The sequence below is a fragment of the Saccoglossus kowalevskii genome, chromosome 9 (genome assembly GCF_978046115.1).
Source record: "Saccoglossus kowalevskii chromosome 9, keSacKowa6.1, whole genome shotgun sequence".
Taxonomy (NCBI): Eukaryota; Metazoa; Hemichordata; class Enteropneusta; family Harrimaniidae; genus Saccoglossus; species Saccoglossus kowalevskii.
In genome coordinates, this window is record NC_140649.1 from 11,641,964 (window position 1) to 11,668,908 (window position 26,945).

The window sequence follows — 26,945 nt, forward strand, 5'->3', positions numbered from 1 at the left end:
TTGACCGACTTAATTAGCTTGATTACGAGCAAATTGCTGTGTTATGTCTGTCATCGTTTAGGCATATTTGAAGTTTTGGACGGAACTTGGCTCAGTGATTTGGAACTAATTACGAGATAACCGCCGCTATTCAGACTACTCATTCTGACAGTTGGTATTCGTAGTTATTAATGTAGTGAACGATTAATCAAAAGATATGACGTATTCAGTACTTGGAGTGATTGGCTGTATGATTGAAGGTTACGCCCTAGAGTCTTTTTTCTGCTTTGTAATTGGTTAGAGTTTTGAAAATGAATAAAGTTGTTTTAGTTGTTCTTGGGGAGTACAGCAGTCGAGAGTCCAGTCCTGGAGAGACTTGGGGCGAGCCTTGATGCAGTGTAAAAGAGTCTTGGGTCAGCCTTGCGATAGTCTTGGGGATTTTCCCCAGAGCGCCGTGTCTTATAGAGTGCTCGATTGACTGACTAAGACGAGAGCTGAAACGTATTTCGTTGTGTGTGTCTTATTTTACTGTAAAGTATAAGTGATTTCCCCGATCCCGCACCTCAAGGGGACGAGATATAAGGACGAGACGAGTTTCCCCCCTGACAAGTGTGGAGAACCCCGTGGAGAAGAATTTACCCCGTGATGTTACTAAGCGGTTTTCGGATGCAGAATAATCATGCCAGGTCTGAAAAAAAGATGTATTCAGCAGTGGCTGTTTACACTCCATTACCCGACCCATAGAGTGCATTTCCGGGACCCAGTAGGCACTGATTCACTAATACCCTAAGTCTCGCTGATCTTGTTGGTTCAGTCATTGACACGAATTCTGATTTGACATCACATGTAACAATTGTTGGCAACAATATATGTAGCAAACTTCTTGCCAGTTTTCTAGTAAGCATGAACAGTCTATTTTCAATTTTATTAGCTATAATAGTGCTACTAGATTTAGACTTTTTAGATTCCAATTTGAACAATCCCCATGAACAATGTAATGAACACAAAATATGCATATCGCTTGTATCTAACACCATCAAACGCAATTATTCTAAGCATACACTGCAATATAATTGAGTATAGATTAAAATCGCACATCGTAACAAGCAGTATACAATTATTGATAATTTAAAAAGATAAAAAAGTGTAAAATATCGACCTCATCTCATTTGAGAAAAAAGTGTAAACAGAGAAAAAACACCTGTCCACTCCAGGTGTGTGAAAAGCACTCATGTTACTGTTTTCAAATACCTTTCTTTTTATTTTCAGGCAGCCTACTATTTGTACTAGACTTCACTAGTCAGAGCTGGAGCTAGGGGGCTCTGGATCCCCTCAGGTAACTGACTTTTTTGGTATATGGGGTGGTAAACTCGCCAAGCTTATAAGGCTTTCAGACATGCACTGTATTTTATTTTATGTAGAACAGAAAGGATGGAGGACATCAAATATCTAGTCCATCCCAGTCATTCTAATTTCCTAAACAATTACAAGGCAAACATGTCCATGTGCAAGGTAACGTGTACAAAGCAAAATTTATTCTATAAACCCTTGTTTTTATATTAGTATACTGTAAGACAAATGAATAAAAAGGTCACAATTTTGATACTAGTAAACATTGGGACTTACTTCCTTCACTGGTCTTAGCACTCTTTTCTTCTGCAAGACTGCACCTTCTTCCATTGCAAACCTTTATCTATATAGTGTGAACAGAAATATGTGATACATCATATATAATATGCATAGGGAATATCAGTTACAGAATGAGATGGATGTATATATAAAAACTTTAGGGTTTTGATCAGCAATAGCAAGTATATATACTAGTCCTTGTTTCCAAATAAAACATGCTTTGAATTTATTGATAAAAGATAATTTTTTATAATAATTTGTTTTAGCACAAAACAATTCTTGCAGTTAATTGATTTTGTGTCTATACCTGAATAGAGCACAGTTGTTGAATAATTGTGGGTAAAAATATACAATTTTCTGCTTTTATTCGAAAAGAATAGTACTTACTCTAACAATGTATTCAGTATATGCTAACAAATTTGTAAACAGGTAAGTATAAGTAGCAGTTTGGTCTGATTGTTTGGCAAGCTCAATGTGAGACTTCACATCTGATCCGTCAGATTTTATGAAGAGATAAAGTTCATATCTTTTTGTTACACCACGTGGATTAATCGGCGGGTCCCATTCAATAGTCAATGCACTATCTGATGTATTATGAAAACTGGATATCCTTGGTTTGTCTGGAACTGAAATATAAGAATAATTTTGAAAGTTATTTCTGATTTCTTTCTACTATTAATTTGGGACTATATGATTCTCTGTTGTTTATTTATACAGTTGTGAATAACCAGATGATCTGAATATCACTGAATACATATTCCCTAAAATTCATACCATCACATACTTCACAGTTCAAGTATATAAAAGTACAAGAATTGCTCTGATGATGAAATGTGTTTCACAAAACCATTATACTCTTCAAAATAGAATTTTCAGAACATTGGATAAAGCTTTAAAAGAAGCTGTTTTAGCGCACCAAACATTATTGTAGTAAAAGTAATTTAAACACTTTTGTTACATGACTATTAATATTAAGCATATTGTAAAAGAACATGTAAATCATATATTAAGATTTGTTATGAATGTTTTGTATTTATGTATTTATTATTTGAATTTATTATGATGCAAATAGAACACTATTTTAAAGTATCGTTCTCAGTCCAGGGAATACAAGTTTATCACAAGAATATCGCAAAGTATAAATGACGTTTGTAATTTGACAATGTGACAGAAATAACTCAGGACACACCAACAACACACAAAACAGAAGTTCACACATTAACTTTAAGCACCTTGAACATTATTTAAGACATACCTCCTTCTAATGTCCGAGTATTGGTCTTATCCGAATATGAACTTTGGTCGCCTACTGTATTGACAGCTGCCACCCAGACTTCATATTCAGTATATGCCACCAAACCAGTAAGAATTATGGTCTGTTCAATACCATTGGCTGATAGACAATATTTTGGAAAGAAATTGAAACATTAATACTGAAAAGATGTTGTAGAGATGCTCTCAAAATTTTAAAAGTTAAGGATCGTCACACATACTATTTGTTTGTTTAAGCAATGTTCCCCACCAAGGGCGGTTATACCATGAAATATTGTTATTGCAATTATAATATTGTATTATATCAGCATTATTTTCATATAGTTCGTAGTTTGAACTATGCTCGTCTCATTGCAGATAATTTGTCTGATTTGATACCATCAAAATAAACATATTTACGAAAAATGTTAGTTGCTGAACAGCATATCTGGCACCACAGTGAATTTGTTAACGGTAGTGATGCTCACTCGAGCAAACACATGCAGACAGCAGTCTAATTATACTGTTAAATGACTTTTGTTTTTATCAAACAGTTTACATATTATATTGTCCATAATTATGGGTCATATATAAGCTAAATTGTGGAAGATACTGAATCAATATCAATATTTGGTATTCATATTCTGGAGCATACTCCAAAACCATAACCCATGAAATACAGTGCAGTATATGCTTTTTTTAACAATGGCTTGCATACATTAAAACAATGTATCATCACTTTACATGCCGGACACAAGAATGTGTTGAAGAAATACAATGTCATGTATATAAAAGGTTTGAATACCGAACTGACCAAAACCATTTAACTAATATAATAGCCATATCAGGTCTAGCATTATTTCTATTCAGATTTATACACAGTTGTATTGAATTATTATAGTTATTATTACAAACTGTATTTTGGCTTATTTGAGACTCCCATGAATACAATAACAAGTCACCCTTACATGTTTAATACATATCAATTTAGTTGATCAGGATTATTTCAAAGTGTGTTTGTGCTGCTTTCGCGAGTTTAGCTGTTTTCACCGGTTACCCGACCAGCGTTCCACAGCAGTTCGCACCAAGCCCAAAGAAATACATGGTACAGAGGTGAACTTCAGAGCAACATAGAACGTTCTGAGACGTAGCTTGATTCGACAATATATTTATGTTGTTACAGTATATACCTTATTTTTATCAGCGAATGGTACTGCACAAATTTGCAAAGTGGGAATGCAACTTTAAGTAAAATATACAATGGGTGAATGAAAATTATACAAAATGTTGCATTCCTTTTTAGTGTTTTGAGAATTTTTTCTTAAGGAAGCATGACTAAAAATGTTACAGAGATATATTATTATGAAGAATGTTGACAGCCGTTACCAGAACAATAATGTCTAAAACAAACCTATACATCTGTAGAAAGCATTTGGCCTGAAATTTTCAAAAAGAACAAATTTGTTTGTAGACTATGCTTGTTTTAGGGTCACATCGCATAAATGGGTAACGTAAATGATAATGTTAATAGCATATGCACAGTTATTTTTGCTGCCAAAATATATATCAATGTAAATAATACATCATGATGTATAAATGATTATTATACATCTGTCACCATAACGCCATAAGTTACAGCTTGCCGTAATTTTGCGGTATTTTACGGTGTATTTTTATTCTACCGTATAAGGAAATGCGAATTACAAATATGGATGCGTAAGCGTCATCTAACAATAAAAACAAACATGGCTTCCACCAGGGTTTGACCGGACTCCACACAAAGAAGTTTGCTGAGTCTATTCTAAACTTTTTGGATTTCAGCATTTTGATGTATCCTTGGAAGGAAAAGACTCAAACAGTACGCTTTCGCATCGACCGTCGCTGCGCGTCGGTCGTTACTCCCGCTGTACTGTCTTCGTGCATACTTTGAGGTATCTCGTAATAACCTCATAATATTAATTTTTTTCTAATTTTTTTCACCATTTCTAATCAAGTAATGTTCTTAACAAAATTTAATGTCATCTGTTTTTTTAACAAGGTTTTAGAAAATACGGGACACATTCTTACAAAATTCGAAGTACAACTTAGAAGCTAATATTCTCGATAATCAGAAAACCCAAGTGGCAAATCGAAAATAGAGAAAACTGTAACAACATGAAATAAACACATCTGACAAAGGTCCACTCAGGTTTAATCAATTAAGCAAGTTGTTTGCTCGAAAAAGTGGAAAATGTAATAATTGACAGATAATCACCCAATAAACAGCTCCACTCATATTTGATGACAGCTGAACTAATATATTGTACTTTCACACTAGCATATGTCTTAAATTTTCTAACATTCATACATGGATAGTGAAGGTCTAAAGTGCTGACCTCATAATTATAACACCTTACATATATATGATGTATATGGTACTATCATTGTATTACGAGATGTCTTGAAGTAAACATACTCTTAAAATTCAGATAACTTACTTTGTTTTTCCATAGTATTGCCACCACTAATAATTGAGTAATAAACTATGTAATAATCTAGTACTCCATTCAATTGTACTGGAACTAACCAAGTGACAGTGATATCACTTTCAGAATTGGCTACCAATATTACATTCCTTGGTGGATCGGGACCTATGGCATTTGAAAGAATAATAAGAACTCAGAACCAAATTTAAAATATCTTACAACCTGTCAGGGAATTGAAATTGTACAAACACTGAATAACATTGTTTTGTATGTATGGTTTTTTGAGAAAAATTCCAAAAGATTTTTTCGTTTTTTTTCGATACTTTATTCCATGTTGAATTGTGTGAGTGTGTGTGTGTATGTATGTGTGTCCGCCTTTTCCACTGATATCTCAAGAACCATATGTTGGTTTTTGATGGAACTTGATACATAGATGCTCTGGGCTAATGCGCAGATTTGATTAGGTTCTGGTTAAAATATACGCATATTTATCACCTAATTTGCTTGATAATTAGCTAATGTTCGGCTTTTTCATCTATATCTCAAGTACTAATCATCACATGTCAATAAAACTTGGTACATAGATGTCATAGGACAATGCACAGACCATATAAGTTTGGGGTTCATAGCCATACATATTAATTGCCTAATTTGCATAATGATTAGTCAATTCTCGGCTTTTCCACTGGTATATCAAATAATAATCATCGCATTTCAATGAAACTTCGTAAATGGATGCTCTCGGTCAATGCACAGACCAGTTTAGATTTTGTTTAAATATGTGCATATTAATTACCTAATTAGCGTATTTTAGGATATTCCATCAATATCTAAAGTTCTAATCACATTTCAACTTGGTACATTGATAGTATATGACATTGCGCAGACCTTATTAATTTTACATTAAGATATGTGTATATTAATTACCTGATTTGCATAATAATTACTAAACAAGTCATCAAGTCAATGACAAAGTCCTCACATAAACATATATCACATAAACAATGACATATTTTGCTCCCCAAAACACCTTTAAAGAGCTCGTACACATTTTCCGTTTTGCATTTGTTGTCCATTGAAATAGATAGTTGCTTCTTTTGATTGAAAATGTTATTTGAGATATTTCTCATGTTGTAGTCATGCCCACCGAACTTGAAACAATTAACTTTTCCCAGCTTTCCGACTGCGAAAAGTGAAGCTGAAGTGAATTTGCGCCATCAAACGCCAAAATATGAGAGGAAACCATACTTGTGCGCTATACTTTTATAATACTGCGTCATTCAACGATTTTTTCAGGCCAGCCTATGTTCACTGTGTCTGCTTTCAAATAGAGAGGAACGTCGAGTAAGTGTTTCAAATATGTTGGGAATGTGAAAAATGTTTTGTAGAGACCATATAGTTAGTGTTAAGTAAGAGGTAGTAATGATGTGACGCGAAAAACGAGCATCGGTCAAACAGGAAATTATTACATTCACACGTTGGTAATTGTTTTTAATTTTGCTGTCTAAAAGTATCTGAAATGTTTGGTGATCATCGTCCAAATCATACGGTACCGTGTCTTCGACCTATAGGCCTCCACACGATACCGTGCGGGATCTCATAGGCTAATTACCTATCTTAAGCAGTGAGATCTAATTGGGCGCATTTCGAAATAAGGCTCCCAATCAGCTTGGAAGTATCAAATTATAAAACAAAATTGCACTTCCTGTTTTTGTTGCTATGAAGACATCCTTCCAACACAAGACTGCGTCGATTGCCTATACTTGATGAGGCTTCAGGGCACCAACACCGAAAACTTTCGCAATGTTATCATCACAAATATCACAATTCATGGGCGCCGCCATTTTGTAACACGCAAACTGATTAGACAATGCGCCGCCATTTTGTAACACGCAAACTGATTAGACAATTGTCGTTTTGCCAAGGTATGTTTAGAGGTTTGGCCGAATAAACTTAGACCTTGGCTAGCGAGAATGTTTGGTGTTTGGTGTTGACTTTTGTGATCTTTTCTTGCAATTTGATCTGCATGATAAATGGGCTATCAATATTTTGCGACCACGTATATTTTAATGTGATGTCGTAATTATGACAATCACGCTAACTCAAATCACACTCGATCTCAATTACTTTTGTTTACCAATCAAACCATTAATGCACTTGTCCTCGTTGTGACCTTACACATTCACCCATTTCGACAGGATGGATGATTTCACTCGCACACGACTATCATTTAGTAACTGTGATTTATGAATCATTGACTCACTGTATATATTTTGATTATTTCTCTAGTTTAATTTTTAGAAATATATTTTATTTAATTTTGAATCTTTGTTTTTAATTAGACGAACAAAATCAACTTAGACATAGAGATCGTGGAAAGCTTATTGGTAATAGCACTTCAATCGACTTCATCGACCACTATACAAGTGATAAACTGTTCTGTGTTCTTTATGATCCACTCTTCTTTGAAGAAAAAATACATGAGTGGCAATTTAGTCAAAGACGAGAAAAATGAATAAGAAATGTACCTTATCTACCTTAGCAAGTTCCCTTACATACGTCACCAGTGGTATTTGAGAACGCAAATGAGAAGCTAATGAGGAACCTCCATCGTTTTGAAATACATAAAAATAAAATTGGCGTAGATTGAGATTGAACCCCGTTTCTTCATTTAAAAAAAAATATTTTGTACTTAACATAAAAAATAACTATATTAATGTACAAATAAATGATTTTGAGTCAGAAAATAGCAGGCATTTCATAACACCTATATGTAATGTATTGTGTATTACATAAAATATGAATGAAATGGACTTATGCATTGCCGAGAGCTGGAAAAAACAACGTAATATATTTTGCATTGCTCATTTTCACCCTTTTTTCACCAAAAAAATTTACACATTGACCCAAAAAGACATCCTTTATACACATTGATTGTAAAATGTTGTCTATGAAAAAGTTTGGCTAAATTTGTTCAATGCAAGCCGAGAAAGGGCAACAACACCAAAAATGACACATTTGAACCCCAAATCAAACATGCACTGATCCAAAAAACAAAATTGACGTGCATATGTATGTTTTATTGATACACCTTTGTAGCGAATCTTGATAAAGGCATTATGACGTGGCAGACATTTTGACCCAATGTGACCATAAATGACCAAAAACCCTTAATGTACATGAATCAGAAAATTAAAAAAAAGTGCACATGTAATACTTGGTACATCATATGTGTGATTATTATTACACAATTTCAAGATTGATAAGATTGATATGTCAACCCAAACAGAACATTGTTGACCAGGGCAAATGAATATAATTAAATAAAGATCTGAATAATTTGATAATAGTAAACCAATAATGAACAGTAACTAATAAAATAACAAAGAATGTAAAAGTACACACACATGCATTATTTCCAATGTTAACATAATTTACCTGTACATGTAAACTCAGATCCGCTCCATTCTCCAGTCCATAAACAAGTTCTGGACGATGATCCAGATGAGGTATATCCAGTATCACAGGTGAATGTACATACAGTGTCGTAATCTGTTCCTGATTCTGGTACACATGTCATGACACCATTTGATGGGGCACTAATAGCTGGACAAGTCACAACTGCAAAGAATGAATATTATTATACAAATGCAAGGTTGATATGTCAACCCAAAGAGAGCATTGTTGACCGAGGCAAATGAATATTATTACCAGTATAAATACTTGAATAAATTGATAATAGTAAACCAAACATGGACTAATAGAAATTACCAAAACTGTAAAAATACACACATTAATTATTTCCAATGCTAACATAATTTACCTGTACATGTCAAATCAGATCCACTCCATTGCCCATTTGATTGACAAGTTCTAGACGATGCTCCAGGTGGGGTATATCCAGTATCACAGGTGAATGTACATACAGTGTCGTAATCTGTTCCTGATTCTGGTACACATGTCATGACACCATTTGATGGGGCACTAATAGCTGGACAAGTCACAACTGCAAAGAATGAATATTATTATACAAATGCAAGGTTGATACGTCAACCCAAAGAAAGCATTGTTGACCAAGGCAAATGAATATTATTATAAATACCTGAATAAGTTGAAAATTGTAAACCAAACAGGAACTAATAGAAATAACCAAAACTGAAAAAATACACACATTAATTATTTCCAATGCTAACATAATTTACCTGTACATGTCAAATCAGATCCACTCCATTGCCCATTTGATTGACAAGTTCTAGACGATGATCCAGGTGGGGTATATCCAGTATCACAGGTGAAAGTACATACAGTGTCGTAATCTGTTCCTGGTTCTGGTACACATGTCATGACACCATTTGATGGGGCACTAATAGCTGGACAAGTCACAACTGCAAAGAATGAATATTATTATACAAATGCAAGGTTGATACGTCAACCCAAAGAAAGCATTGTTGACCAAGGCAAATGAATATTATTATAAATACTTGAATAAATTGAAAATAGTAAACCAAACAGGGACTAACAGAAATAACCAAAACTGTAAAAATACACACATTAATTATTTCCAATGCTAACATAATTTACCTGTACATGTCAAATCAGATCCACTCCATTGCCCATTTGATTGACAAGTTCTAGACGATGATCCAGATGAGGTATATCCAGTATCACAAGTGAAAGTACATACAGTGTCGTAATCTGTTCCTGGTTCTGGTACACATGTCATGACACCATTTGATGGGGCACTAATAGCTGGACAAGTCACAACTGCAAAGAATGAATATTATTATACAAATGCAAGGTTGATACGTCAACCCAAAGAAAGCATTGTTGACCAAGGCAAATGAATATTATTATAAATACTTGAATAAATTGAAAATAGTAAACCAAACAGGGACTAACAGAAATAACCAAAACTGTAAAAATACACACATTAATTATTTCCAATGCTAACATAATTTACCTGTACATGTCAAATCAGATCCACTCCATTGCCCATTTGATTGACAAGTTCTAGACGATGATCCAGATGAGGTATATCTAGTATCACAAGTGAAAGTACATACAGTGTCGTAATCTGTTCCTGGTTCTGGTACACATGTCATGACACCATTTGATGGGGCACTAATAGCTGGACAAGTCACAACTGCAAAGAATGAATATTATTATACAAATGAAAGGTTGATATGTCAACCCAAAGAGAGCATTGTTGACCGAGGCAAATGAATATTATTACCAGTATAAATACCTGAATAAATTGATAATAGTAAACCAAACAGGGACTAATAAAAATAACCAAAACTGTAAAAATACACACATTAATTATTTCCAATGCTAACATAATTTACCTGCACATGTCAAATCAGATCCACTCCATTGCCCATTTGATTGACAAGTTCTAGACGATGCTCCAGGTGGGGTATATCCAGTATCACAGGTGAATGTACATACAGTGTCGTAATCTGTTCCTGATTCTGGTACACATGTCATGACACCATTTGATGGGGCACTAATAGCTGGACAAGTCACAACTGCAAAGAATGAATATTATTATACAAATGCAAGGTTGGTATGTCATCCCAAAGAGAGCATTGTTGACCAAGGCAAATGAATTTAGTTTTAGTTGTTTAAATCTGTGCATGTTATTTACCTAATTTGCATTTTCTCGGCATTTCCATATGTTGACCCAAAGAGAACATTGTTGTCCAAGGAATGAATATTATAAATATTATTATGGAAGATGTGGTTCCTTTGATCCTACAGTAATATCTGATGCCGTATTTGAAGACTGGTTAAATATTTTAGTGTGTGGCCTGAACTATTTATTTGTGCTCACTATATATGCATGTTAACATCTCAACTATGGCACATTTCAATGTTGTTCTTACAACTGTTTATGAACACTGGTCGATAACCTAGTCAGGTTAATTTTTGAAAGAAAAACAAACTATAAGCGTGAAAAGTTGCTACAAAAACTTTCTTAACGTTTTTTTTAATTAAATATAAGGAATATCATCAGAAAATAAGAGAACATGAAAGCCATTATTTTCAAGATGACTGCCAATATTGAAAATGGTAAAAGTCAATTAATAATTACACCTGTTTTTTAGAGGTCAAGATGGTAGTCAATACATAGCAATTTTTTATATTAGAATTGTAGTTGTATGATTAACTATCCATCTGTATGACGTTATTTTTTTTTCAGATTAAACGTTGAGTGCAAGTAGCGACCACCAAGAATTGTGCTTCTCAAATTCGTCAAAAATATGCAGATGGAATTAACAAAGCAAAGACACCAATGTTGTCATGGCAGGCACTGAAGTACACACAGACTGTGATATACAAATCCACTAATTGACACATATTCTCACTTGACGGTTGCTATGCAAATCCAAAACTAACAGACAGACAGTATGTTTCAATTCACTTCTTCACTAATAAAACAGTACTATATAAATTGTGGCAAAAAGTCTGAACAGGCAAATTATTCATGACGAATAGTGAACAGTCACCATGTTTTCTGATGCTTCGATCCTCACTATTTTATTTTTTTGGTTAAACGCATTAAGGTATGGTACAATTAGATTAATATTAATATAAACTAAACCATACCTCCCTCAGATACTAAACCTAAGCTACGCAAAACGTATTAATAATTGAATTAACTATTAATATAAATTGTGTTTTCTGAGGACTATGAAAAAGGTCCTCGGAAGGTGTGTATGTCCTCAGAAGTTGGTATATATCTGTATTTTGGTCTTCGGAACATATAGCAATGCAAGTACACACACACACACACACACACACACACACACACGCACACCCATACACACACACACACATACGTACAGACAGGGTAACTGCAAAGACTCCAATTGTGTCCTTCGCACACGGGAGTCAACTAGCAACAGATATTCTTTCTTTTTTTCAGGCACAATATTCAAAAAAATATGTTAAATTTTTTAGTAATGTAATTACATTGTTACAGATTTTTATTTGTATTCGGTTGGAACGATGTTTCAGGACAACTGCACAGTTCAGTACATTAGAGTTATGCCATGGAACATTTGCATGTAGGCCGGCACATTAGACAAGTTCCTTGCATGTCCGGGAAAAGAATCCATTTCTGTCCAGCATTCAATGTCCATCTCCAGTCACTGGGACTAGTAGCTACTGTTTTGGTACCAAACATATACTACTTGACAGGTTGTGTTCAATAAGTGTAGCTCTTGTTGGTGATATGCACTCAATCTGGCAATTTTTTGAAACATTCCTTGTCTGGTTGACTTGGGTACATTTACTTGATCTGTCATAAAAGTAGTATGACAAACCTTTCAATCAGACACATTCTTTCCTCTGAGATGGACGGAAGTGTTTGAGATAGAGCCACAAATGTGTCTGTAACAGCAGGAAAAGCAGTCCATGTATCCCAAACTGTTTCGTTTCCAATGCCACACTAAATGAGAATGATATGTCTCAACCAGTAAATGCATGAAAATATAGAGTGCTTTTATTTATAAGTGTACAAAATTATGTGCAATTACATGAATTGGTATCATGTCAGTTTTGAGTAAAAATATTAAAACACAAATATGGTAATGGAAGGGTCGAATAAAACCACCCTGTTTATCCCTGTTCTGGACATGTTTATAAATTACGATTTCTGGTTTTTAGACTATCAATTCGTCAAATTTTATCTAATCACAAAATAACACAACCTATATTTAATAAGAATTGTGCTTTTACAAATAACATGATGGTTGAAAGAGGATAACAGTTTCTTTAAGAACATGTTTGGTAGTCAAATATATAATGACAAGACAGAACATAGATCTGGAACAATATTGAGTGAATATCTAGCAGAGATCAAGTTACCTAACAATAGTTACTGGGTATATTTAAATCGTAATTAAATAATTACTACACGATAATCTCAATACTTGGTATGCAATCGAAAATTATAATACATACATGTATGATTTTATATAGGTATATTGGATTGGTATATTGTATACATCACTGAGCCACAAACATTGCCAGCACTAATCACGAGTAAGATCAAACAGTTGTTTTTTTTATGAAAGGGAGCAACAGCAATTACCATTTCCAATAGCTGTAGAAAATAGTGTTTAATAATTGTGGGCATACATGTATGTCATCTATACTTGGACACATTTACCCAATTGGATTCAACCACAAAGAGCAAATGAAACCACAACAGATAAATAATGACATCTCATAATACCAGAACCCTTCAGTGTTCTCCACTCTTTAAAATAGCTGGTATGTAATTCACATGCAACTGTGAAATACAAGAACATGCTATGTTCTCAAAAGATTCACCATAAATAAACAATATTTAGAAGTACGATATTTTTCCTTTAGGATATATGAATATACTTGCCTAGTGAAATGAAATTTTAACAACAGTAATGGTACTTGACAAAAACTAATTTGCATATCACCCATGCAATAATGTTTTTGGCATTTTCACGGTCGATATGCAAATGAACATGGTATTTCCATTGGCTACTGAACTATTTTCGTCTGCTATTTTTATCCGGTTCAAATCGTTCAGCCACATTTTTGACATATCAGGTGTACAAATCATGGAATGCTATTAAGATTGGGAGAACTTAATGTATGTTGATCACCTGGAAACTGAGTTTTATAAACTTTCAAGGGCTCTTGAAAGATCCACCTGCAGTAAAATTAGCGATAACTATGGAGCCGCAACCGCCAACATCAAGATACCAGGAGATTTCTGCTGGCGACGTTGCGGCGTTACTCAGTTCTAAATGAAGTTTATTAACGCCAAATGAGTAACGTTTTAACTGGTAACCAAGACTCATTCAAACCAAGACCGGCAAGCAATATCGATATCACAAACGAAGTTGTAGCGTGCAGCTAAAGCGACGACCGCTGTCAACGAAAGTCATTCTGTCAGTGGAGTACCACATTTACACGGCATGTTCGCCAATGCACAATTCTGTGGAGGAACTTTTAACTTCAACATATAAACTATGTATCATAGTCGTCCAGTTCAAGTTCTGGTTCTGTCGTGCCCCCAACTAAACGTCCACGAGTAATTTATTTGGACAGTGACTCAGATTAGACGTATGATTATTTTATTTTCACACAGACTGTGACACACGTTCTACACTGACACGTGTTGCTAGGGCGTACCCCTATCTTGGATTATACTAATGGGCAATGGGGTTTCCGACCTAAAATTCCATCCCGGTTTGTTGCATGTTCTTTCTTTAATATGAAATAATCAAATATGGAACATATGTAATAATAACAGAACCCCACACCCTCTCCGTGGCTTTCGTTGTGTATGGAAGGTATTTTCACTCGAGATGAGGTGTATTCTGCTGTACTTTCACTCACGAACGGCCGCAGGATATACCGCATCACTCGTGAAAATATCTTCTGTCATAGTATGAGATTACTAAAATAATGAAAAATAGGCAAAAACAGAAAAAAAAGTAAAAGTTAATATTACTGACGGCAGGCATTAAAATGTAAAATAAGATCCTGCTTCCTGACTTTTTACTTATAAACTGTGCTACTGGTATAATAATGTTTTCATTCTGAAAACAAATTTATTGAACAGATAGGTATGCAACTCATTATACAATGTTATTGTTGCATTCCATCAGAAAGTGCATTTCTACTCCATTAGACCTTTGTTTATTCACATCTCACAAACTCTTTTGTTTGAGGTGTATTTAAATATGTATTCAAATACTCGCAGTAATATGCAGCAGCAATATTTACTGTTTTCACTGTTATAATATGCAACTTAGATGCTAAATCGCTAATGAATATAGTCTAAAGTTAGTGAATGAGGTAATAGACTTGAGTTTGTGAATTATACAAGGTGAGGAGATCGGTCAAAACATCATTAATGTTAGTAAATGCTCTGTGGTAATTTCCAATGGTGATCTACATGTATCTGTGCAAGGGGGGAAGAATTGTATAGTTCTGAGCAGATTGGTTATTGCAAGATGTACGTTGGCGTGACAAAATTGGTAAACCAGATGGGGCGGATACATATATGTATGAATGAATGGTTTGTTCAGTCGCATATTATTAGATTTTTTGAGAATACGTGTAGAAATAGTACAGAATAAAAAGTGATGTTATTATGGGGAACAAAACCATATTTAAACTACACATAGAGTAACCTGTATATGTAAGTTTGATAGCGATGATGAATATTTTTGGAGTTATCAAGTCCACAAGAAAAGTTTATGACAATGCTGGACAACAACAATGCCGATGATGCCAGACAATTTGCCACTACCTACAATTATAGAAGAAATGATTTAAAGGTTATTAAGGTCTTTGTAATTTAATAGAAGTTAGAATTTATGAGGTTGTATTAAACTTGAAGCTGAATCAATATAAATTGCAGCAAATCAAAGACAATTGCTGTATAGCTTAGACACTGGTTCCATACTTTTGGCATTTACTACCAGTCTGTTACTAGTAACCTGCTGCACAAATACTGGAAGCTTTAATGTAGATTTAGAAGTGAATAACACAAAACTAAAGATACTGTATCTTTGTTTTAATTTGCACTATCAATTTGTTTTTGTAAAAGTTTCATTACAGTGTTATTCTATTCAACCATAAATGACAGTTATGAACAAATATACTATAATACCATAATAATTATACTCACCACTACAACTAACATGGTTAACTGTCCATAAAGTACCATTACAAGTTGAAGTCAATGTAGATCCATCTAAACATATGTATGTACATACACTGGTATCATTTAAACCATCAGAACATTCCACAGACTGTGTAAACTGTGTAGTTGGGAATGCAGTACATTGACCTGAAAATAAAACATACTTATTACAGTGACTGATTTAACCAATACAAAGAACATATTTGTATATAATATACCTATTACAACTATACTGTAAAATACTTTATTTTAGCTGGCATTAATTTTCGTTGAAAAGTGTTTTTGAGTGTTTTGAATGGAATTTATTTTCACTGATTTCTGACATACAAGTAGTATATTGTGTTTATTACCGTAAAAACTCGATTAATTCACGGTCTCTATTAATTTGCACACCCATTTTATTTTCGAACGCTAATTTTTAAATGTGTCCTTTTAATTCGCGGCGTTCAAAAACATGTTTAAAATTGTATCCTATTAATTCGCGGGCCAGAATAAAGTGGATAACTCAGAATATATTGCATGAAGACATTAAAAATATACATTTTGTTTGAGCTTTTATGTTATCAGTACTTGGTGTAGCTGCAATCGCAGATGATCTCCGTCATCACAGCCTTTCAGTTAGCAAGCAGTTTAGGTTCGGTAAAGACTTGACCTGAAAAAAATCATTCCCCCACGACACTACAGATGTTAGGCAATATTATTACTCAGTCCATAAAAATCCATCGGTTAGCACATCGATTACGATGGAAATTTTTCGCCGCTGGTCCACAGGGTTGCATCGAGCGTGTGTCCGCCATTATTCTATATATGTCATTTAAGTAAACCGCCACGTTTTTGATTGGTCGGGCGATTGACCTCGTGTCACATTTTCATTATACCGGATTCGGTAAAAAACCACAGGGTTAAGCGGTCATGTACGTTCTATAAATCTAACCTTGCACACATAATCTTGTACTGACGTATTTTTGGTCCAAGAAAGAAGTTCCTTTTCATTTACCCCCAGTTAACTCTTCGCATCCATGGTATTTGGGAGAGTTGAAAGATTTTTTGAACAAATGACAAGTAACTATATTGATTTGCGTCAAGCTGGGTGGCCCGAATTTAAATATCAGTGCATGAACTCTGGAGGTCATTGCCCAATGCCACACGTAATTCAAACGCGTGGTTAAAAAAAAACTAATTATCATGAAAGCAACACATTACGAAGTTGAAATATTCAGAGCCGGTACAATATTGTAAACAAATTTGCGTAATGGGAAAAGCAGTGCACTAAGTAAACGACGTTGATATATTCAAAGCCAGTACAGAGTTGCATACAAGTTGCGTAATTACAGTACCTTCGGATATAATAACAATTTTACGAGATTGAAAATGAATAAAGAAGAAACTATTTAACAAGCAGCCTCTCGGCTGAGATAGCTCTGCTGTTAGCAATGCACATTTCAATTAAAGAACTGAAGATATCATTGGAAAATGAACAAATCTGATAGAGGTCTACCTGAGGTACCTACATGTATAATATCGAAGCAATCGGACTTGTGTTTTTTAACAACAAGTCGAAAATATCACTTTTTACTTTTTACTTTTTGTGTTTAACTATGTGAATCACAGAGCATCACAGAAATACAGACACGGTTTGGTCTTCCGATAACGATACAATACACAATTAGTTTAGAAATTCACTTTCATACAAATTAGTCAGCAAGGGAGCATAATTCTATCCCAATTAGATGCCGATATTTTGTTGAACAGTATATCCTCCAAGCTCAACATACATGTCATGTTAATCAGAAATTCTAGCATGCTGATAATTCCACCTTCACTGTAGAAATCTTGCATCAATCTTGTTCTTAACTTTCCATAATAATAAGAAACATTTTTATGAAAAAATGTTGAAAAATATATTGTGTGAATCACCTCGACTTACCTTTTACGTGATGTAAAGATATGAATATAACAACAATTGACGTCCACAGGTAAAGCCAGTTTAGAGACACAGCCATAATGTATGTCTTGAGTTCTTGTGAATTTCCTGTGGAGCAAAGAACCTATTTTGGTAAAATGCAACAATTAATCAGTTTACATTATGTTATAGTGTATGAAAAATATGTGACAGTTAAGGACATAACAGGTAACAGTTTATAGACATTGATCATATTTGCCAGAATAAAAACAGAATGCAAATAAAATGACAGAATTAAATTACATGTATACATGTTTATTAGTAAAATTATAATTATTTAGACAAATGATAAGGATAAATGATCATATTAAAACAATTTCAACCTATCACTTGAACACTTGTAAGTATGTTATATTGTAATGCTTGATGGATTCTCAGACCTGTCAAAGGTTAGGTCTAATCAGTGATTGATATCTGAGTTGACAGTTGGTTTTGCACAAGAAAATTCCAATCACTACCCTTAATGCCTGAATAAATTGTTGGATTTAGAGCAGATTTATAATAAATTATGATTGCAGTGATAAATGGTGCTTTATAACAATACATGTACATGGTACATTCATTTTTCGACTTTTTTTGTACTTAATATTTACATTTTTGACAATCGTCATTTTTTAATGAGCGATAATTTAGTCAGTCACTATTTTTTGTTATAACACATCACTCGTTAATACTGTACCATAATAGGTCAAAACAGGATCACCTGTTATCGGCTAAATTACCACAGAAATTACTAGTTCTCTAGTACATCAACTATTGCCCGGGGATGACGTCACTCGTCATCTGATCGTGTGATTTCCAATATGTCATCTGCTAGTTCGGTCGTTGATATCAATGGTCCGCCTCGATAGACTGGACGATTTATCTTCAGTTCAGAAGAAGAAATTGACTCAATAGTAGAAAATAAAGATGCACTGAAGACGAAGGATGTAATCAGGTTTTCTAGAAGCGTCCCTACATCGTTTTGTGAAGAAATCGAGAAGTCGAGAAGAAGACTGCAGACGATCTATGCACGTTCCACCGGCAATTCTATGTGTAATGTGTTATAAAACACATATTGCATGGTCTAATTCGGGCACTAGTATACGTCTATTTTCCCCTCGGGGTTGTGGGGTACCAGCAATACCTGCTATTGTGCTTAACATCGCTATGTGCTTTTTTTACAACTTAGTTGTCTATTCCAGAATTCAAGCTTTTCCACATAATTTTTTTAACCACGACATTTTACCAACAGCGATTTGGGATAATTGAAATTTGATTTACCCTTCTTCACAGCGCGAAACCAATATTTGTTTTTGATTTTAACAAGACATATCATTAAAAATTGGTGGGCTGATTTGTTATTTGTAACACGGTATTTTATTAATGTTAAATTGGGTGATTTCTATGGATACTCTTTTCGATTGCAAATGCAAATGGCGACGTTTTGAAATGACAATGTTCACTATTCAGTGCTACAAAAATCTCTTTATATGCAAAAATTGAAGCATTGTTATACACTGGTGTATCGAATAAAGTCATTAGTTGTTGTATAGTTGACTTGAATTGTTATGAACCCCCAATAATCAGAAATATCACAGGTTTTTCGATCAACCACCTCAATATGAACAACGCCGTTTTGACAAGATTTGTTTAGCGATGTCAGCATGTTGGTATGTGCTGATTTTTCCCTATTAAAACTAGAAGATGAACATGATTCCTGATATTAATCTTCACATAGCAGTTGGTAGGCTGGTTTTGATATGTACCGGGGTTCAATAACGCAAAATTTCATAGTGCTAATTTTGTTTACGTTGTAGTTGCCTGTGATTTGAGGTAAAAGTATTGTCATACATGTACAATGAGATATCGCTTTGTATGACAGTAAATTTGCCCATTTTAATGAGTATTCTGATGGTATCGTAATCTGTCTGACTTCCTGACAACCTCACCCGGGTGTGAGCGGTTTGTTTACCCACAACATGGTTCAAGACAAAAGGAAGCTAGCTATTTCCAGATCGGGGATAGAAGGACTGTGATGTGGTCTGTTTTAAAATTTTGCATTGGTTTTCAGTTTACTTGTTTTGTTTGAAATCATTTCTTCAGATAAATTCACATACATTTACAAATTATGAATTTTCTAATAAAGTGTTTTTTTTTTCTATTCTATTCTACACGTATTTATTCTATCCTAAATTCTATTAATAGTACCAATTTACAACTGGAAAAAGCTAGGTACCTTGAACACTATAACTGAATATATATATATTTATACAGAAAACGTGAAATACAGATATGTCTGCACAACACAGATCGCTTGATTCGTATAACGTATAGTGTGTTTAAAAAAATAATGAGATAGTAGTATTTCTTAACACAGCCAACAATTTATTTCCCCAAACCACAGCCACTCTATATCGATCCATCGAGTTTACAAAACAAATTATAATGGAGGCCGGGTGTGGTACTTATCTTTCCTTGTTAAAAGTACGAAACCATTGCAATCCTGGCTAACAAAAATATCGGCATATTTAGATTAAAACGTAGACAACAGAGTGGACTAGTGCATCTAGAATACAGTACATTTACGTATCTATATGTAGCCATATTCTGAGAATCCCGCAGACGATTTTCTAAAATAACTTATCACGGCCACTGAACCAGGAAACGAAACCTGGAAACAAAAGTTTGAAAGTCAAAAATCGAAAGGTTGACATTTAACATAACATTAAAACTTACGTGTGCAACTTTTCAGATACACTTCTTCTACGATATTTTCAAAGGACAGTCAAGTGATTTAAATCGTCCAGTTATCTCATATCTCGAATGTTATTTAGTATTTACCGCAACTCCGAACGGGACCCTACTTCCTCGACGCCGCCATCTTGGTTGTGTACTGGAGCTTGTCAACACTTTCATTTCCTCGTACAGCGCCCTCACAACAACTCGTGCAAAATTAATCTGTGTTGTTTTTATCTGAATATCCTCGGGGCGGGGCTACGTCACAGACGTACCATGTTGCTAAGACGCGCACCACTGTACCATGCATTTCTATGGGCTCTTTGCGCGCTGCTGTGGAACGCCGGTCGAGCCGGTGAAAATTCGAGAAAACAACACAAACTCAACTTTGAAATAATCCTGAACAACCAAATTTATATATGTTACATACGTAGGGCTAATCTTGTTACACTGTTCAGGGGAGTCTCAACAACCATCCCCAAGTACCGTTTTCTGCGAGTTTTTGGCCTTTGTTTTCACCGTGAGGCGGTGAAAATGCCCGGATGTCCGCCCCGAGGATACATAAGAAGCTACAAGGAAATTGGAGCATGACATCAACCACACTTTACCACCAATCTTGTAAATTCGGGTAAACTTACTATCTAGGGATCTCGATTTATTAGATCCAGATAATTTGTTTTTCGTCTATAATAATTCCCCAATTGGCATTCATATTAATGGTCAATTGACTAACATTACGTTACGCACTGTGCTCGGTGATTATTTATAAAGACGAAGGTAATGCCTTTGTTGCGCTGGAAGTACATGAGTTTTGAGTTAATAAACAACACAGTAACATCACCATGTTTCATCGGTATAGCTTTCAGTCACTCAAGGGCGTCGCATGTATACATTTAATATGATTCATAGCTGGAATCAAAGGCAATTAAGATATGAAAGTATTTTTTAGTACAATTTAACATAAATTAAATAATAAAAAATATTGAAAGGTAACATCGCTTCACATGAACTGACAATTTCAGTTGTGACTAGATTTCTACTAAGGGTCTATCCCATGTGCGCCTATATATGACAGCCGGTTTGAGTCAATATAGGCCAACTAACCAGCTAACTAACAGGGTAATAATGTGCAGCGCCCTCAAGCATGGCGTCGTCAAAGATTATACTTATTTATTATTATCATATTCGATTGACCGTGATCCTAGTCTAATGATGAAATTTTGTTCCGGGGAAGGTGACCATGGGTGATGCAGTACACGTGTGTACGAGTCGTGGAACTTTTGGAAATGTTCTTGTATTATTTTACAGCCGTTCTGAGAATTATTCGGAGAGACAATTAGCAATATATTTGGAATTTTGCAAAACACTTGGGTCTTTTCCAATCTAGACTTGATGGCGCCGTTGTATTGGCAGGCCCATAGTTGGGATCATTCCACCATTTTGCTAGATGCGGGTAAAACGCTGTTTTCAAAACGACACGCGTTGATTACCATACATTAACAGGTTATATGTTGTATATGCATTCAAAGTATTATTTTAAATTGTTATAACCATCTAAGTCCACCTGACACTACAGAGCGCAATTTACAAAACAACCCCCGAGTGTTCAGTAAGCCCAGGTATTAATGAACTCGTCGTTGGCGGGAAGGCTCAAAGTAGAGTTCCTTAGCATTGGACGCGCTGCTATTTCGCGACAGTTTTGAGCCAAACTAAAAATTGTTTTTACATTACTGGTACATTATGTATCAAATTCAGATTTTATACCGAAGTGGGAGAGTAAGTCGGGGATACACTGACGGAAAACTTGATTATAACGCTTTGATGGCCTTTGTCAACTTCAAATGTGCCTTCCTTGAGCGAATCACTTTTTCAACTGCAGTTTGAAATTGAAGAGGGTATGACGACCGTTATTATGTCTAGTCCATTTTTGTAACAGGGACAATTGACTAAAATGATCGAGGGATTGACATTTTCGACAAATTTAAGCAACACCCAACTTGCGATTTTTAAAATGACTAAAAATGGTAATCACGTGATCGTGCAAACGACTGCAGCGATTGGCTGATCGCATGTTTACTCTGTCGGGTTAAGCAATTTGATCGTTATTATTGAAAACACTGATTATTGTATTGTCGAAGTTTCTTAAATACTGTACTTTATATATTTGATTACATGTACCATTTTTTGCTTTAAACCACGTCTATAAATAGACATGTTGGTGACACAAGTGCGAACGTGATAGAAAACACCACTTTATTACGCATTTCTATAATGGTAACTTTCGACCAATGAGGGACATTCCTGCCTAGGGTTCAGAATCCCACCGAGTCTATAAATAGGACGCGCAAGTGTTTTAGCGCTAGTCTTTACCGTGTTCTTGTGTTTTACATTTGTTTACATATCTCTTTACGGTAAATTCTCCGGTGTATCAGTGGATATACTGTATTGATGTAATAAACTACACTTACGCGTTTATTACTTACGTATTCGTTTCCTGTGATTGATTTGTTTGCATAGCCTGGCATTTCTTACTTATTTTGGATATAACCCAGTCACGAATCATAACCCCACATACTCAGCCACGCCTTAAAGATTTAGGATAGAGTTTCTAAGATTTCGTAACAGAAGAATGAGGGAAGTGGACAGCGAGGCGTTACTTTAGCTGACATTTCGATGAATAAATGTGTATTTGTTTGGGGTTACGACACTGACACCTGGAAGAGTCATTTGCAGTCACGCCTGGGCTAGCAAAGTGGTTGCAGATTTCCCCTGTGCACAGACACGGTTTTAAACTGAAGTGCACTGATTTATCAGTGTGGCAGTGTATTAAAACACCCGCCGAACTACATAGCTACTCGTCGGAGAGTGGAAAAGTTTCTAAAACTATGGAGATTTTGATTTCATTCATTCATTTCAATACGAAGTCTGAGTGATTAGCGCCTTCTTAGTGTTCATTTTTTTCTGAAATAAGAGGAACCACTTGTAGAGTTCATTGTGTTGCTGTGAGTTGTGATTAGCGCCACCCAGTGTTCATTTTTGGAATGAGAGAAACCACTTGTGTTTCTGTATATTTGTGATTAGCGCCCCCTAGTGTTCATTTTATAAATCACATATTCTGTGTTTCTGTGATATTGTTTATTTGTTACATAATACATTTCCCTTCTTGTTCACTGTCAACTGTGGTGATTATTTTAACCAAACGATTCCCGTTTCCCAACAGAAGCAAGGCTAAAAATAACGACTTTCACACCACCGACGAGGTTATTATTATACCTGTTCAAGAAACATGTAAGTAAGCCCTCTCCGAAAAGTAGTTAGACTCGATAAGATGTATGTAATTTTACAATTATAATATTTGAATTTTAGTGGCTATTAAGAGTTTGTCACAAGTCATGGTAAAATACGTAGAAGAAAGTAATTAAACGGGGCCCGAAAATGTTTATAATGTGGTAGAGGGAGTTGAAAACCCGTCTTCTTATGATTGGTTATACGCATTCCACGAGGAACGCCTCGGATACATAGTGTGTATATGAAACAAGTAGACTGAAGGATGATAGGTATACTGAGCACAGCCCCCAGTCAATATGTGGCAATCACGTCTTCCGATGGCAAGATTGTTTTAATTGATGGTATGACTGCAATTATTGTATATGTAATCCACGTTAATTTATTATACGATAAATAATAGTTGCGTGATGTAAGTGCATTAATTGTTATCCTGGTTTTAACAGCTATTTTTACTATATTTAAGTTAAATCCGCGTGTAAACATATAACTTATTGTTTCAAGACAAATCCGTAATTAAAAGAAATTCGGTAAATTATCAAAATAGCGAAATTAAATACAAGTGAAAATTAACGTAAATCATTGGTGATAATTTGGTGACCTCTTTTTTGATAGTGTTTAATATATCTATATTTTCCCGACTGTTAGGTGAACATCTACGATCGCATAGAATCAACCTTTTAAGTACATCGTACTGCAACTGAAAACTCTATTTCGTATTCTATCATGATTTGTTTATTTGAATAAAAAGAAACTAATTCTGTAACAATAGCAACCAGTACGTGTTGTTTTGGTACTAACCATAAATGTTTGTCTGCATCGAGTTTGTGCTTTTTGATAATCACTATCATATCTCAAAGCAATTTGTAAATATATGCCTGTATTGTTAGAAGTTTCTACCTTTTAATAAATGATTTTGAAAGATAAAGGTATTATCGACAATTGGTATGGTTCGAAAGTCTGTACATACATAGTACATAATGAGTTTTGTCGTTACTCATATGGACCTAGCAGCCACGCCTATACGCTTGCTATATGAGAACTATGACGTCATATACTTAAAGTCTGAATGTTGACATTGACAATCAAATATTGGCTACTTATACTACGAATGATTCCAAAAACAATTTATGTGTTTAATTATCAGGACTAAGAGAGATTTTGTAATTATTGTCCAAACTGTATTAAAAACGATTTATACTTTTTGTACTGAAAAAAGTGTTTCATAATAATTACATAAACATCGTTAAACCAGTGGAAAACAACGCTTATTGCTAAAAATTGGTGACAGACGTACACAATAGCGGAACATACCAACCATGAAGCGTAGCTTCATAAAATGTTCGTATCTATCTACAATGTCGCCTCAGCATCGACCGAATTTACCGTTCGATGGCGTGCCCGTCAAACAGTAAATATATGCTTGGAGAATGGATACAATGAAAATGTCTAATTTATTGTAATTCAAACGTATTATTCACCATTTTCTTATTCAATTATTATTGATCTGAACTAGAAAAAAAAACGTACTACGCAATCTACATCAAAGTGAAGTATACTTATTCCAGAAAATGAAACAATTATTTGTTTACAAATTGCTATATCATATTAAAAAGAAAATGACATGTTAGAAACAGAACGTATTTATTACAATGAACACTGGGTAACTACAAAACAATACAAAACAATGCATTACTATCACTATTTATAATAACAATATATATAAGTTTCCATACACATTCATTTCTATGTTTATGCCAATACTATGGAAGATGCTAAACAGAGACAATATTTTCAATACACCAAATACAATATGTATTTATGCAATTTAACTACAAAATAACTTGTACAGAAACAGTATTGAGTTATAAAATGTTTCCTTGAAATACCGACTGATTATACGTATAAATCAGTGGTTCATACAATGAAAGTATCTCTGGGCGAAAATTTGCACGATTCTTGAATGTCAAAACAGAATATGTACATGAGAAATCATTTGATGAATATAGATGGTCGCTATTTGTCACTAGTTGGTTGCTTTGCATGGGATTTGTTATGTTTATTGACTACTACACATTTCACGAATACTACATCGAATAATGAATTACTTGTTATTTTCCCAAATGTTTCTCCTTCCCAAAAGTTAAATTATTACACAAGGACGATAGTCGACGATGTAAGTATAATGTTTAGTATTAGTTTTATAGTTTCACAACTTGATAATCACTCTCTGCGTTTTCCCGTGACTGTAAAGGCTTCCCATCAGGATTTATCCTCAATTTTTCATAAGTATCAGCACGCATATTGACTTCTGTTAACTCAGTGTACACCTCGTCATCCTTAGCTTTAGCTTGATGATCAGAAGGTGGTTTTTCTAAAATTGTCAAAAAACAGTCAAACATGATGCGACACACGTCATATCAAATATGAGAAAGATGGAATAATATTCATTATTTTTGTGGTTTCAGCTAAAACGTATCTATTTGAATATGCTAGATTACACAGTTTCGATATTCATGAAAACGAAATTGTTGACTCCAAGGTTGCCTAGCATGTAAATGTGAATTAACAATGGTGAACAATTATGCAGATATGTAAACAAAGACGATATAATTAAGAATGTATCTAATCATTTATGTTTACCTCTAGGTTTTCTCCGTCGTCGCCTGTAAATAAATAATAATAAGTGAGTCATTAATCATTGAAATATCTCATAATTGTATTTCTTTTTTAAAATTCTTTGATGTGTGTTTATGTACGATATATTCATTGAATAACTGTAAAAATCACAGTGGTAAAATTGCAAGCTGTGGAATAATATAAATATTTTCTTGTTTTCATTTGATCGTGACATGCCAAGAAAAATTATTACACTGATTGTCTGATAAACAGAGTATAGTATATCAATACCTTATAATGAAAATAGCAACCACCACACATATAACAGCAA

The 26,945-nt window shown here is 34.4% G+C and overlaps 1 protein-coding gene across 1 annotated transcript; it reads right to left on the bottom strand.

Moving 5' to 3' along the window:
• Positions 1–1,030: 1,030 nt before the first annotated feature.
• On the bottom strand, positions 1,031–20,860 carry LOC146738314 (E-selectin-like). The gene is made up of 14 exons (XM_085503921.1): positions 20,711–20,860; positions 17,957–18,061; positions 16,015–16,176; positions 10,670–10,852; positions 10,285–10,467; positions 9,906–10,088; positions 9,527–9,709; positions 9,148–9,330; positions 8,763–8,945; positions 5,337–5,489; positions 2,864–3,001; positions 1,996–2,234; positions 1,606–1,672; positions 1,031–1,041 (listed from the first exon to the last, which is right to left on the bottom strand). Exons 2-14 carry the CDS (start codon positions 18,030–18,032, stop codon positions 1,031–1,033), a joined length of 1,944 nt encoding a protein of 647 aa, XP_085360047.1. The 5' UTR covers positions 18,033–18,061; positions 20,711–20,860.
• Positions 20,861–26,945: the final 6,085 nt, after the last annotated feature.

Coding starts and splice junctions, on each gene's coding strand:
- LOC146738314 (XM_085503921.1), bottom strand. CDS start 18,032: ATGGCTGTGTCTCTAAACTGGCTTTACCTGTGGACGTCAATTGTTGTT. Junction 16,177..17,956: donor ATCTTTACATCACGTAAAAG/GTAAGTCGAGGT, acceptor TTTTATTTTCAG/GTCAATGTACTGCATTCCCA. Junction 10,089..10,284: donor ATCTGATTTGACATGTACAG/GTAAATTATGTT, acceptor CATTCTTTGCAG/TTGTGACTTGTCCAGCTATT.